This window comes from Ptychodera flava, chromosome 17 (genome assembly GCF_041260155.1).
Source record: "Ptychodera flava strain L36383 chromosome 17, AS_Pfla_20210202, whole genome shotgun sequence".
In the NCBI taxonomy this organism is placed as follows: domain Eukaryota; kingdom Metazoa; phylum Hemichordata; class Enteropneusta; family Ptychoderidae; genus Ptychodera; species Ptychodera flava.
Window position 1 is genome coordinate 21,565,961 of NC_091944.1, and position 15,409 is coordinate 21,581,369.

The following is a 15,409-nucleotide window of genomic DNA, read 5'->3' on the forward strand; positions in this document are numbered from 1 at the left end:
ATCAAAGTTATCAGAAGAGCAGTCTTTGATAAACAAATTTTTGACCGAAAATGGCAAAAAATTACCCCAAAACTACAAAATTGTAGATTTCATCATGATTTGTATATATCATATTTTGATCATCCTTGTGAACCTGTATACAAAATATCACAGCTATAAGTCAAGTAGTTTTGTGAAAACAATTTGAACAAAAATGACAAAATTGCCTTGAAAATACAAATTTGCAAATTCCAACACAATTTGAACAAATCTGAAATAGGTCATCCCTAGGGACCTTTATCCCAAATATCAAACCTGTCTGACCGGCAGTATTGAAGAAAATTTTGAAAGATTTTGTGATCCAAAAAGACAATAATTGCATGAAAATTACAAATTTGCATTTTTCATCACATTTTTAACAAATCTAAGTAAGGTTATCCCTCGGGACCTTTATGCCAAATATCAAAGGTGTCTAAACAGCGGTTATAAAAGAAGATATTTTACAACAAAAAGCTTTTTGAGCTAATTTGCATATTTTCAACAATATGGAAAAACGAAAAAGTGGTTTGTCATAATTATATTTTGCGTCAACACAACAACTATTAAGTCCGTAAGTAACTGCAGTTTTCAAAATATTTGAGTAGATGGACATACACACATACATACATACATACATACATACATACATACATACATACATACATACATACATACATACATACATACATACATACATACATACAGACATACAGACAGACAGACAGACAGACAGACAGACAGACAGACAGACAGATAGACAGACAGACAGACAGACAGAAAGACAGACAGACAGACAGAAAGACAGACAGACACACGACAGACAGACAGACAGATATACAGACAGATATACAGACAGATATACAGACTTATGCTGGACACCAGACGGATACCCATCTGAATAGCTTCTATAGACTATAGTCTATAGTAGCTAAAAAGTTAATACCTAACTGTAGGCACACAGCTCTATGCTTGTTTTGTTTGGTGCTTACGGAATACTAATTGATAAAAATACCGCAATTATACGGTGTCGCTCAAATTTGATCAGAATTGGTACATACCAGTATGGGTACCAAAGATCAACAATAAGTGTTGTTTATCTGTTCAGTGCAGGAAAATTCTACGTGGATGTTATGAGAATGATTTTTGCACAGTACAACCAGAAAAACAACAAGAAATATTTAAACCAGAAAAACAAGAATGACAAAAGTATTTAAGGTCTGAAACTTTAGGTACTGAAGGTTCAACTTTAGCAACATGCATAGCAGAAAGGCAGCTCGCCCCCCCCCCCTTAGTTTGACCATAGACGGTCTTCCTCCCCTCTGCTGACGGTCTTCCTCCCCTCTTCTGTCTATGGTTTGAGCAGGTCTGTTAATATGTAACAGTTCATAAACAATGACAGGAAATGACTCAAGTCAGAGGAGTAAGATTGTTTCAAGCCTGTTTCAGAATTTCGCTTTTTCTTACCTCATTTAAACATTTTTGACACTAATGTGTTCATTTGAACAAATTCACATCTCAACCCCTACATCTACCTGTACACCAAATACTAAGACAGTAGCTTTGGCCGTATGGGAGCCTTTGTGTGTGACGGACATACATCCGCACATACCCACAAATATACAGCACTTAGACTCATCATATAAGCTCTTTTTGGTATTTATATATAAAACCAAATATGAGCTAAAAACCTACCGCAGGCAGTGACTGCTTTAGATGGCTGGCTTGGTTCACTCAGACCGCCAGGGTTCTCTGCAAGCACTCTGAATTCGTAGTCTTTACCAGCATCCAATTTTGGTATGGTCGCTTCTGTTTCTTTGACTGGTTCCTTCAGAGCGTCCTGCCATTTACCATCGTCTTCCTTCTTTTGAACCTTATAACCTTTGATAGGACTGCCGCCATCATTCTTCGGTGCTTCCCATTTAATCTTAGCCTGGTCCTTTTGCACATCAACGACTTCAGGCCGAGTTGGAGCATCTGGTTCATCTTTTGACCAGAACAAAATAGATTTTCGATGAGAAGACGGGGTTTAGTTTGATAATTGTCACAATGTCAAGATACTGTGCTTTTGCCAGATATTGACGGGCTAACAACTACATTGAGTCACTCAATGTTCTTGGCTGCCCATATACGTAGCTTGCAATTTTGGTTAGTGGAAATTTTATACACCTAATTTTTAAAAATTAATTTTCCCCAAGAGTCTGTACCGATAATTTTAGTGTTTGTCTTATTTGTAAACAGTATTGAATGTACTGTTACTTCAGTAAGACCAGTGTTATTGAGTGCAGAGTTCTGTAAAATCACAGGAAAGAGCTCCTGTTCCCAACTACAACAGACCCGAGTAATGGGATATCATGAGGCTCTATCATAACTAGTACCATCCTTGGAAACTATACTATTTATGAGAATAGTTCCAGCTATAATAGCGGATTATAATAATTGCTATGGTAGGTCCTCTCTCTATAGGTTCTGCATGGAAGATATGGTATCCGTATTTTGCTTGGTTTTTTTGCAACACAAAATTGAACCAAACCATGGAGGCTCATTCACAGTTAGGATCCCTTGCTATAAGTGGTTGGTTTATTTGATAAATATGTCATTGATAAGGTAAACATGTACTTTATTGTCCGCACCATATTACATTGCTTACTCAACATAGTCAACGACTTTTGAAATTGCCGCTAGCTTTGTATTGCCCTTGGTATAGCCCTAAAGTGAATTATCCCAACCCTTTTTATTGGTCAATCACACTCTACAGGAACATAAACATCTTTTGGTAAGCTGACCTCATTCCTACGTTATTGTCTCCACGTTCAAAAGTCTTTGTCTGTTTGTGTTGTAGTTTCCTTATGTGTTGCTACTGTATATAATCATATCTATGACTATGTTATCTTGCATTTTGACTTGTTGGGTCTGATGTTTACCAACTACTAATCGATAAAACCTACCGCAGGCAGTGACTGCTTTAGATGGCTCGCTGGGTTCACTCTCACCAGCAGCGTTCTCTGCAAGCACTCGAAATTCATAGTCTTTGCCTGCCTCCAAATCCGGTACTGTAGCTTCTGTTCCTTGGACTGGTTTCTTCAAAGCTTCCTCCCACTCACCATCCTTTTTCTTCTTCTCAACCACATAACCTTTGATAGGACTGCCACCATCATCCTTGGGTGCTTCCCATTTAAGCTTTGCGCGATCTTTGCGTACATTAACGACCTCGGGCTGAGAGGGAGCTTTAGGTTCATCTTTTGACCAGAACAAAACAAGACAGTTAGAAGGATAGGGGTGACCTATTAGGCATTAGACAAGAACAAAAGAAGACAGTTAGAAGGATAGGGGTGACCTATTTGGCATTAGGGAGATGCTTGAAAGATTCATTGGAGCGCATTAGATTTTTCTTATCACTCAATTCTGAATTATTTCTACAACTTTGCAATTTGTGGTAGCTCTATTTTCACTTTAACTCAGAGAAATCTTTGTGTACCTCACTGCAAATATTTCCTATCCTCTTGGTCAAAAGATGTTCACTACATGACATTGTCCACCGAGATTTTGTATCATACATACATATATATATACATACATATATATACATACATACATACATACATACATACATACATACATACATACATACATACATACATACATACATGCATAAATACATACATACATACATACAGACAGACAGACAGACAGACAGACAGACAGACAGATATACTGACAGATATACAGACTGATGCTGGACACTGGACGGATACCCAACTGAATAGCTTCTATAGACTATAGTCTATAGTAGCTAAAAAGTTAATACATAACTGTAGGCGCACAGCTCTATGCTTGTTTTGTTTGGTGCTTACGGAATACTAATTGATAAAAACCTACCGCAGGCAGTGACTGCTTTAGATGGCTGGCTTGTTCACTCAGACCGCTGGGGTTCTCTGCAAGCACTCTGAATGCGTAGTCTTTACCAGCATCCAATTTTGGTATGGTCGCTTCTGTTTCTTTGACTGGTTCCTTCAGAGCGTCCTGCCATTTACCATTGTCTTCCTTCTTTTGAACCTTATAACCTTTGATAGGACTGCCGCCATCATTCTTCGGTGCTTCCCATTTAATCTTAGCCTGGTCCTTTTGCACATCAACAACTTCGGGCCGAGTTGGAGCATCTGGTTCATCTTTTGACCGGAACAAAATAGATATTCAATGAGAAGACGGGTTTAGTTTGATAATTGTCACAATGTCAAGATACTGTGCTTTGCCAGATATCGACTGGCTAACAACTACATTGAGTCACTCAATGTTCTTGGCTACCCATATACGCAGCTTGCAATTTTGGTTAGTGGAAATTTTATACACCTAATTTTTTAAACTTAAATTTCCCCAAGAGTCTGTACTGATAATTTTGGTGTTCGTCTTATTTGTAAACAGTAAAGGACTCCTGTTACTACCTACAACAGACCTGAGTAATGGGATATCATGAGGCTCTATTATAACTAGTACCATCCTTGGAAACTATACTATTTATGAGAATCCAGCTATAATAGCGGATTATAATAATTGCTATGGTAGGTCCTCTCTCTATAGGTTCTGCATGGAAGATATGGTATCCGTATTTTGTTTGGTTTTTTTGCAACACAAAATTGAACCAAATCATGGAGGCTCATTCAGAGTTAGGATCCCTTGCTATAAGTGGTTGGTTTATTTGATAAATATGTCATTGACAAGGTAAACATGTACTTAATTGTCCGCACCATATTACATTGCTTACTCAACATAGTCAACGACTTTTGAAATTGCCGCTAGCTTTGTATTGCCCTTGGTATAGCCCTAAAGTGAATTATCCGGACCCTTTTTATTGGTCAATCACACTCTACAGGAACATAAACATCTTTTGGTAAGCTGACCTCATTCCTACGTTATTGTCTCCACGTTCAAAAGTCTTTGTCTGTTTGTGTTGTAGTTTCCTTATGTGTTGCTACTGTATATAATCATATCTATGACTATGTTATCTTGCATTTTGACTTGTTGGGTCTGATGTTTACCAACTACTAATCGATAAAACCTACCGCAGGCAGTGACTGCTTTAGATGGCTCGCTGGGTTCACTCTCACCAGCAGCGTTCTCTGCAAGCACTCGAAATTCATAGTCTTTGCCTGCCTCCAAATCCGGTACTGTAGCTTCTGTTCCTTGGACTGGTTTCTTCAAAGCTTCCTCCCACTCACCATCCTTTTTCTTCTTCTCAACTACATAACCTTTGATAGGACTGCCACCATCATCCTTGGGTGCTTCCCATTTAAGCTTTGCGCGATCTTTGCGTACATTAACGACCTCGGGCTGAGAGGGAGCTTTAGGTTCATCTTTTGACCAGAACAAAACAAGACAGTTAGAAGGATAGGGGTGACCTATTTGGCATTAGACAAGAACAAAACAAGACAGTTAGAAGGATAGGGGTGACCTATTTGGCATTAGGGAGATGCTTGAAAGATTCATTGGAGCGCATTAGATTTTTCTTATCACTCAATTCTGAATTATTTCTACAACTTTGCAATTTGTGGTAGCTCTATTTTCACTTTCCCTCAGAGAAATCTTTGTGTACCTCACTGCAAATATTTCCTATCCTCTTGGTCAAAAGATGTTCACTACATGACATTGTCCACCGAGATTTTGTATCATACATACATATATATATACATACATATATATATACATACATACATACATACATACATACATACATACATACATACATACATACATACAGACAGACATACAGACAGACAGACAGACAGACAGACAGACAGACAGACAGACAGATATACTGACAGATATACAGACTGATGCTGGACACTGGACGGATACCCAACTGAATAGCTTCTATAGACTATAGTCTATAGTAGCTAAAAAGTTAATACATAACTGTAGGCGCACAGCTCTATGCTTGTTTTGTTTGGTGCTTACGGAATACTAATTGATAAAAACCTACCGCAGGCAGTGACTGCTTTAGATGGCTGGCTTGGTTCACTCAGACCGCCGGGGTTCTCTGCAAGCACTCTGAATGCGTAGTCTTTACCAGCATCCAATTTTGGTATGGTCGCTTCTGTTTCTTTGACTGGTTCCTTCAGAGCGTCCTGCCATTTACCATTGTCTTCCTTCTTTTGAACCTTATAACCTTTGATAGGACTGCCGCCATCATTCTTTGGTGCTTCCCATTTAATCTTAGCCTGGTCCTTTTGCACATCAACAACTTCGGGCCGAGTTGGAGCATCTGGTTCATCTTTTGACCAGAACAAAATAGATATTCAATGAGAAGACGGGTTTAGTTTGATAATTGTCACAATGTCAAGATACTGTGCTTTGCCAGATATCGACTGGCTAACAACTACATTGAGTCACTCAATGTTCTTGGCTGCCCATATACGCAGCTTGCAATTTTGGTTAGTGGAAATTTTATACACCTAATTTTTTAAACTTAAATTTCCCCAAGAGTCTGTACCGATAATTTTGGTGTTCGTCTTATTTGTAAACAGTAAAGGACTCCTGTTACTACCTACAACAGACCTGAGTAATGGGATATCATGAGGCTCTATCATAACTAGTACCATCCTTGGAAACTATACTATTTATGAGAATCCAGCTATAATAGCGGATTATAATAATTGCTATGGTAGGTCCTCTCTCTATAGGTTCTGCATGGAAGATATGGTATCCGTATTTTGTTTGGTTTTTTTGCAACACAAAATTGAACCAAATCATGGTTGCTCATTCACAGTGGGATCCCTTGCTATAAGTGGTTGGTTTATTTGATAAATATGTCATTTATAAGGTAAACATGTACTTTATTGTCTGCACCATATTACATTGCTTACTCAACAAAGTTAACGACTTTTGAAATTGCTGCTAGCTTTGTATTGCCCTTGGTACAGCCCTAAGTGAATTATCCGGACCCTTTTTATTGGTCAACCACACTCTACAGGAACATAAACATCTTTTGGTAAGCTGACCTCATTCCTACGTTATTGTCTCCGCGTTCAAAAGTCTTTGTCTGTTTGTGTTGTAGTTTCATTATGTGTTGCTACTGTATATAATCATATCTATGACTATGTTATCTTGCATTTTGACTTGTTGGGTCTGATGTTTACCAACTACTAATCGATAAAACCTACCGCAGGCAGTGACTGCTTTAGATGGCTCGCTGGGTTCACTCTCACCAGCAGCGTTCTCTGCAAGCACTCGAAATTCATAGTCTTTGCCTGCCTCCAAATCCGGTACTGTAGCTTCTGTTCCTTGGACTGGTTTCTTCAAAGCTTCCTCCCACTCACCATCCTTTTTCTTCTTCTCAACCACGTAACCTTTGATAGGACTGCCGCCATCATCCTTGGGTGCTTCCCATTTAAGCTTTGCGCGATCTTTGCGTACATTAACGACCTCGGGCTGAGAGGGAGCTTTAGGTTCATCTTTTGACCAGAACAAAACAAGACAGTTAGAAGGATAGGGGTGACCTATTTGGCATTAGACAAGAACAAAACAAGACAGTTAGAAGGATAGGGGTGACCTATTTGGCATTAGGGAGATGCTTGAAAGATTCATTGGAGCGCATTAGATTTTTCTTATCGCTCAATTCTGAATTATGTCTACAACTTTGCAATTTGTGGTAGCTCTATTTTCACTTTCCCTCCGAGAAATCGTTGTGTACCTCACTGCCAATATTTCCTATCCTCTTGGTCAGAAGATGTTCACTACATGACACTGTCCATCGAGATTTTGTATCATACATACATATATACATACATACATACATACATACATACATACATACATACATACATGCATGCATGCATGCATGCACGCACGCATACATACATACATACATACATACATACATACATACATACAGACAGACAGACAGACAGACAGACAGACAGACAGACAGATATATAGACAGATATACAGACTGATGCTGGACACCGGACGGATACCCAACTGAATAGCTTCTATAGACTATAGTCTATAGTAGCTAAAAAGTTAATACATAACTGTAGGTGAACAGCTCTATGCTTGTTTTGTATGGTGCTTACGGAATACTAATTGATAAAAACCTACCGCAGGCAGTGACTGCTTTAGATGGCTGGCTTGGTTCACTCAGACCGCCGGGGTTCTCTGCAAGCACTCTGAATGCGTAGTCTTTACCAGCATCCAATTTTGGTATGGTCGCTTCTGTTTCTTTGACTGGTTCCTTCAGAGCGTCCTGCCATTTACCATTGTCTTCCTTCTTTTGAACCTTATAACCTTTGATAGGACTGCCGCCATCATTCTTCGGTGCTTCCCATTTAATCTTAGCCTGGTCCTTTTGCACATCAACAACTTCGGGCCGAGTTGGAGCATCTGGTTCATCTTTTGACCGGAACAAAATAGATATTCAATGAGAAGATGGGTTTAGTTTGATAATTGTCACAATGTCAAGATACTGTGCTTTGCCAGATATCGACTGGCTAACAACTACATTGAGTCACTCAATGTTCTTGGCTGCCCATATACGCAGCTTGCAACTTTGGTTAGTGGAAATTTTATACACCTAATTTTTAAAAGTTAATTTTCCCCAAGAGTCTGTACCGATAATTTTGGTGTTCGTCTTATTTGTAAACAGTATTGAATGCACTGTTACTTCAGTAAGACCAGTGTTATTGAGTGCAGAGTTCTGTAAAATCACAGGAAAGGACTCCTGTTCCCACCTACAACAGACCTGAGTAATGGGATATCATGAGGCTCTATCATAACTAGTACCATCCTTGGAAACTATACTATTTATGAGAATAGTTCCAGCTATAATAGCGGATTATAATAATTGCTATGGTAGGTCCTCTCTCTATAGGTTCTGCATGGAAGATATGGTATCCGTATTTTGTTTGGTTTTTTTGCAACACAAAATTGAACCAAATCATGGAGGCTCATTCACAGTTAGGATCCCTTGCTATAAGTGGTTGGTTAATTTGATAAATATGTCATTGATAAGGTAAACATGTACTTTATTGTCTGCACCATATTACATTGCTTACTCAACAAAGTTAACGACTTTTGAAATTGATGCTAGCTTTGTATTGCCCTTGGTATAGCCCTAAAGTGAATTATCCGGACCCTTTTTATTGGTCACACACACTCTACAGGAACATAAACATCTTTTGGTAAGCTAACCTCATTCCTACGTTATTGTCTCCGCGTTCAAAAGTCTTTGTCTGTTTGTGTTGTAGTTTCATTATGTGTTGCTACTGTATATAATCATATCTATGACTAAATTATCTTGCATTTTGACTTGTTAAGTCTGATGTTTACCAACTACTAATCGATAAAACCTACCGCAGGCAGTGACTGCTTTAGATGGCTCGCTGGGTTCACTCTCACCAGCAGCGTTCTCTGCAAGCACTCGAAATTCATAGTCTTTGCCTGCCTCCAAATCCGGTACTGTAGCTTCTGTTCCTTGGACTGGTTTCTTCAAAGCTTCCTCCCACTCACCATCCTTTTTCTTCTTCTCAACCACGTAACCTTTGATAGGACTGCCGCCATCATCCTTGGGTGCTTCCCATTTAAGCTTTGCGCGATCTTTGCGTACATTAACGACCTCGGGCTGAGAGGGAGCTTTAGGTTCATCTTTTGACCAGAACAAAACAAGACAGTTAGAAGGATAGGGGTGACCTATTTGGCATTAGACAAGAACAAAACAAGACAGTTAGAAGGATAGGGGTGACCTATTTGGCATTAGGGAGATGCTTGAAAGATTCATTGGAGCACATCAGATTTTTCTTATCGCTCAATTCTGAAGTATTTCTACAACTTTGCAATTTGTGTAGCTCTATTTTCACTTTCCCTCAGAGAAATCTTTGTGTACCTCACTGCCAATATTCCCTATCCTCTTGGTCAAAAGATGTTCACTACATGACATTGTCCACCAAGAATTTGTATCGTTTATTTTACTGTACATGATATTTACAAACTGTGTTGAATTTAATAGTACTTTAGTAGGTAAGACGATGGTATAGTAATAGAATGGAGCGTTCTACAAAATCACATCAATTGGCTCCTTTTCCAACCTTTAAAAGGCCAGTAGCTGTCTTGGGAGGATATTTCCCTTTTTTACCGTGTGTGTCAATATTACGTTCGTTTTGTTAAAGTACCTACCATTTAGCTTGTCAACACAGAGTCTACACGTGTAAAATGCATTGTTTTTATTTACTTTTGAACGATAGCTTGTAAAACTAAGATTCAGGCTATACATTTAAGGCCGAGTTGACAAGCTAAAAAATGTGTATCTAAACATTCTTTGGGCAGTAACACAAAAACACTATGGTTTACAATAGAAACAAGATGGTGAAAAAAAATCATGTACATTTCCAGCTACTGTCCCTTAAATTAATATATGCAAAATGGACCCCAATAGGTGGATAACGCGAAGCAGTATCATGGTCAAGCAGTCCCTAGAATCTACCATTATTCATGACGAAAGTCGCCTGTATAATGGCAGATTATCACAATCGCAGGGGAGACCCACTCTTTTTCAGGTCCGCGCTGATGAAATAGCCATCCATAATTTGATATATATTGTGCTACACAAAATCAAATAGGAGCATGGATGCTCGTTCACCACAGAGATGCCTCGTCTTGACTGCTTCTGATGAAAATCGTATTTATATGGCAACTTTTCCCTCACCCTATTACTTTTTCTGCCTTATAAAAGTCAACTTCGTATCGCATAAAATGGGTGAGAACCTTGTCTACCCCTGAAGAGAATTAGCACAAACTCCTATCTATTGGTCCTAAAACTCTTTACCATTACACTCAACATCCTATTCTAAGCTGACCTCATTCCTACGTGACTGTTCCTGTGTTTCAACGTATCAAAGTCTTTGCCTGTTTGTGTTGTCGTTTTCCTATATGTTGCTCCTGTGCGTAATCTTGTAGATGACTATGTGTTATTTTTATTGTTTGACATGCTGGGTCTGATGTTTACCTAATACTAATCAATTAAACCTACCACTTGCAGTGACTGCTTTAGATGGCTTGCTTGGTTCACTCTCACCAGCGGCGTTCTCTGCAAGCACTCGGAATTCATAGTCTTTGCCTGCCTCCAAGTTCGGTATGGTCGCTTCTGTTTCTTGGACTGGTTCCTTCAGAGCGTCCTCCCACTTACCGCCCTTCTTCTTCTTCTCAACCACATAACCAGTGATAGGAGTGCCACCGTCGAACTTAGGTGCTGCCCATTTAATCTTAGCATGGTCCTTGCGCACATCAACAACTTCGGGCTGAGTTGGAGCACCTGGTTCATCTTTTAATCAGAAAAAAACAAGACTCAATTACAGCGTGAAAACTTCTTTATATGGAAGTGCCTCAATAGAGAAACTCTATGTTGTTAAACATCCTCTAGATGTTGGCCACATTGAGTCACAGTTCTTTCTTGGTTGCGTACACATGTAGCTTACATTTGCGATTCATAGAAAGTTTATCAACTTAATGTGTTTTTGAAGTCAATTGCAACGTCTGTCAAAACTACGTCAATCAAACCATGTCAAATCATGATCACTCACCAAAGGGATCCCTTGCCTTGACTGGCTTGTCAAGTGATTTCGGTTCACTGACACCGACCTTGTTCTTGGCCCTGACACGGATCAAATAGTCCTTGCCTTCTATGAGTTTCGGTACCGTGAATTTGGTTTCTGGCACGTCTTCCTCCACCGTCGTCCAGTTTTTCGTTTTGGCCTCGCATTTCTCGACTTTGTAGCCAGTGATTGGCTCGCCACCATCGTCATCGGGTGGCACCCAGGCGACAGATATGGTGGTCTTGCTTGCAGCAGTCACTGAAATGCTCTTGGGCGCTTTTGGTACATCTGTCATACACGACAAACCAAGATGTTAGTCTGATTAGTAGTGAAAGCTTTTTCGATTTGCTTAACTCTTGAGCAGGGTGTCGCAAAAGCCCTTGAGTGCCAGATATTGATAAGTAATCATATTTTAAGGTGATTTCTCGAACCTCTGAGAAATTTTACTGAAAATAACAGCAAGACTGGTTTGGCCACAAATAGTGATGCCTAATACTTGCGTGTAAATATGTAACATTAACTGATATGCGAATGTACTCAAATTATGAGTGTCCTAAAATGTCCTTGAAGATCACAGGACGTTTATTGGCTTTTACTCACGCTACCTCCATGATTGGGTATATGTTGTCAGACAAAACCATGTTTGTGTTACGTGAGCCACAAAGGGAGCATCTCGGCATATTTACTGGTGATCCAAAAATATAGTATGGATGAAAAATGCACATAATAGCAACAATACGATACTGACGAGTCTCACAAGTTCAGAATGTAGATCATTGAGTAATGTGTAAAGCTGAGAACATACCTAAAACATCAAGTTTTATATCGGCAACATCCGATCCCCGTTCATTGGAAATTTCGATCTGGTAATCGCCAGCGTCATCCTTCTTGCAAGCAGGAATGTCTAGAATGGCTTTGTCTGGTCTGTTACTGAGCTTGAAACCATCCGACGGCTTTATTGGTTTACCATTCTTTAACCACTTCACTTTTGGCATGGGCTTACCAGAAATTGGTGCTTCCAATTTGGCGGGCTTGCCCTTGTGCGCACGTACAGTCTTCAATTCGTCTGGTATTTTGAGTTTAGGGGGTTCTGCAAATTACACGTAAAGTAGTTTAGAGTCTGGTCGAGAGGCAAAGCATCGTCTTGTGCTCATGTTATTGGACAATCGAATAAGGTATCGAAGATGCTAACGATAATCTTATTCATCATGTACACAGAATAGATCATGATACCCACAATACAAAGAATTAATCCGTACACACTACATACAGTGCCCTTAATACATTATCCAATATCTATGAAATCTCAACAACATCCTTTTAACTTTTGTAATGCGAATTCAACAACATGAAAAAGAAAGTACACTTGCATTAGGTACTAGACAGGTACTAGACATTAGGTACTAGACAGGTGCAGACAAAAGTCAGACAGACGAACAAACAAACAAATAAAAAGCATCGCAGCAACATCACGAAGTGCAAACAGATTTACTTGGAGGGTGACGTAAGGTACAACTCTTTCAACATTAACTATCCTGTGGTTATGGGGACAACAACAAATGACACAAAACAAATAACAGCGCAAAGCCACAATATATAAACAAAACAAAACATAAAATCAAGGGGAAAAGGAAAATTCACGCAATTTATATTTTACTGAAAACAGTATTAAGTCCATTGAAAGTCAGCTTTTTTCTGAGAAAGTTTTGACATTTAACACTACAAGTGACTTTCTAAAAGCACCAAAAGGTTACGGTTTTACCAACATGGGGTTACAAATAATTGATGCATAATTTGGCTATCTATACACACACCAATTCAGGAAAGACCACCATGATATACACAAGGATGACATTGTGTGTGTAAAGTGCAAATTGGTATATACAGCTTGTTAACTTACGGGATGAAGGGTAACTACATATATACATGGTCTTATTGGAAACCTACGACGTGCCAGCAACTTATCGTATTGTTCGGGGTGTCTATTTTTCCTTCCCCTTCAGACTGTATTGGACTATGGTGCTCCGTTCTTATGGCGTTTGGGAAAATTGGTGCAAGGAAAACAGATTGTGCTTAAAGTGCGCTCATGCTTTTTTGTTTCGTTTGTTACCCGTGGGAACGGAAGCCTTATTATCATCGGTCGGTAGGCTAGGGGCACTTTCACGTTCTTTTTCTCGTCGTGCGGCAACTGGCGGCTCAGAAATCTCTTCTCTGGGTTCCTTCTTTCTAGGCGTCTTTTCTGAATATCGTGTGAAACATAATGATATTACACACCGAACACAAGATATACACATATGTGTGTGGTGATAAGTTGTAGCACCAAAGCAGCATTTTACGTCATCTGGCTATTTCACGTAGACTTTAGAAATCTTGGCAACTTAATCGTAGGAATTTTATGGAGCAATAAGTAACAGCGCAAACCATGGCAGTGGTATACATTTATTTGCTATTGTATTTTTACGGTAACAAGATACAATCACACACCACGAAAACGATAGCCATTACAGTTGTAAACAATACGACATAAAACAAATCAAACTGTTATCAAACAAGAAGAAAGACCAAAAATAATACTTGAAAAATGATCGCTGTATGTTACCTGCGCTGATTCACAAACCTATTTCGAATGTCTGCTCATACTAATGCAATGTAGACTTATCATTACTAAAACATCATCTCCAATTTGAAAATGGCAAAAAGTTACATTCTTACTGTTCATATGATTTCACTCTATCGATGCCAATTCTGACTGCGAATTATTCACTGTAACGCCAATTCACCATATATCATCATTTGGCACACAAAGATGCATCGTTGTGTGCTTCAATATGTAAATTGGCATATGAAAACTTTGCTAAGGTGCCGGTTTTTTTGATGGCCGTACACATGGTCTTACGTGCATATCTGTATGTAATCTCCCATACTTGGCTTTTGGTGCTTATTTTCTAGTCCCTACTGGCCAACAACTGTTGATGGATGTGATGATCTCTTTATGAAAATTGGTGCAAAGAAGGCCTTATATGGCTTCAACGTGCGCACATGCTTTTTGTTTCATTTGTTACCCGTAGGAACGGTAGCCATATTATCATCGGTCGGTAGGCTAGGGGCACTTTCACGCTCTTTTTCTCGTCTTACGGCAACTGGCGTCTCAGAAATCTCTTCTCTGTCAGACGGTTTGACTGAAGGTGGCTTATCGGTAGGAACCCCTGGGCGGTCCTCTACTCTGGGTTCCTTCTTTCTAGGCGTCTTTTCTGATTGTGCGAAATACATTATGACATTATAAACCAAACACACTGAAAAATACGTGTAAGAGAAATAATTTGCCTCAGCAAACAGGCAATTTGCTCACTAAATTGTTCGAAGACTTTTAAGCCTCTTGATGCATAAGTATATTGATGTATAGTAATTGTCTCGAACAATAAGTTACAAATCGCAACATAGCATCAATGTACGATACAATTGTATTGTCTTGATCACAATCCCGACTTCTTCGGAACAAAATATACAAACGCTAATAAACGTAAACGATACAACGTACAAGAAAGCCACATTTTTGAAAAGCACGCTCGACAAAAAACAAAAGGCACTTTAACATTTGACAATGCACATTTACCAACAACCGACACTGAATCTGTTTACAACATGTGATTCCTGGAAAGTTGTGATATGTTATACTAACACATGATCATATACACTGTGCTATCAAAAGGATGCTTTCTTACCAAAGAAATTATTTCAAATAATTGGTGCTAAATCGAACTATATCTATTACATTCACTGAAGATGTCGAGTCAGCACGTCGCACCTCTTTGATA

At 39.1% G+C, this 15,409-nt stretch overlaps 1 protein-coding gene across 1 annotated transcript in view; it reads right to left on the reverse strand.

The window, feature by feature from the left end:
• The window catches only part of LOC139115763 (twitchin-like), a 92,371-nt gene that overhangs the window by 11,961 nt on the left and 65,001 nt on the right, over nucleotides 1-15,409 (reverse strand). The window contains 13 exon segments of the mRNA XM_070678097.1: nucleotides 1,711-2,001; nucleotides 2,964-3,101; nucleotides 3,104-3,254; nucleotides 3,895-4,184; nucleotides 5,076-5,366; nucleotides 5,993-6,283; nucleotides 7,173-7,463; nucleotides 8,110-8,400; nucleotides 9,361-9,651; nucleotides 11,033-11,323; nucleotides 11,583-11,882; nucleotides 12,400-12,684; nucleotides 13,705-13,833. Coding sequence (XP_070534198.1) covers nucleotides 1,711-2,001; nucleotides 2,964-3,101; nucleotides 3,104-3,254; nucleotides 3,895-4,184; nucleotides 5,076-5,366; nucleotides 5,993-6,283; nucleotides 7,173-7,463; nucleotides 8,110-8,400; nucleotides 9,361-9,651; nucleotides 11,033-11,323; nucleotides 11,583-11,882; nucleotides 12,400-12,684; nucleotides 13,705-13,833 — 3,330 coding nt within the window.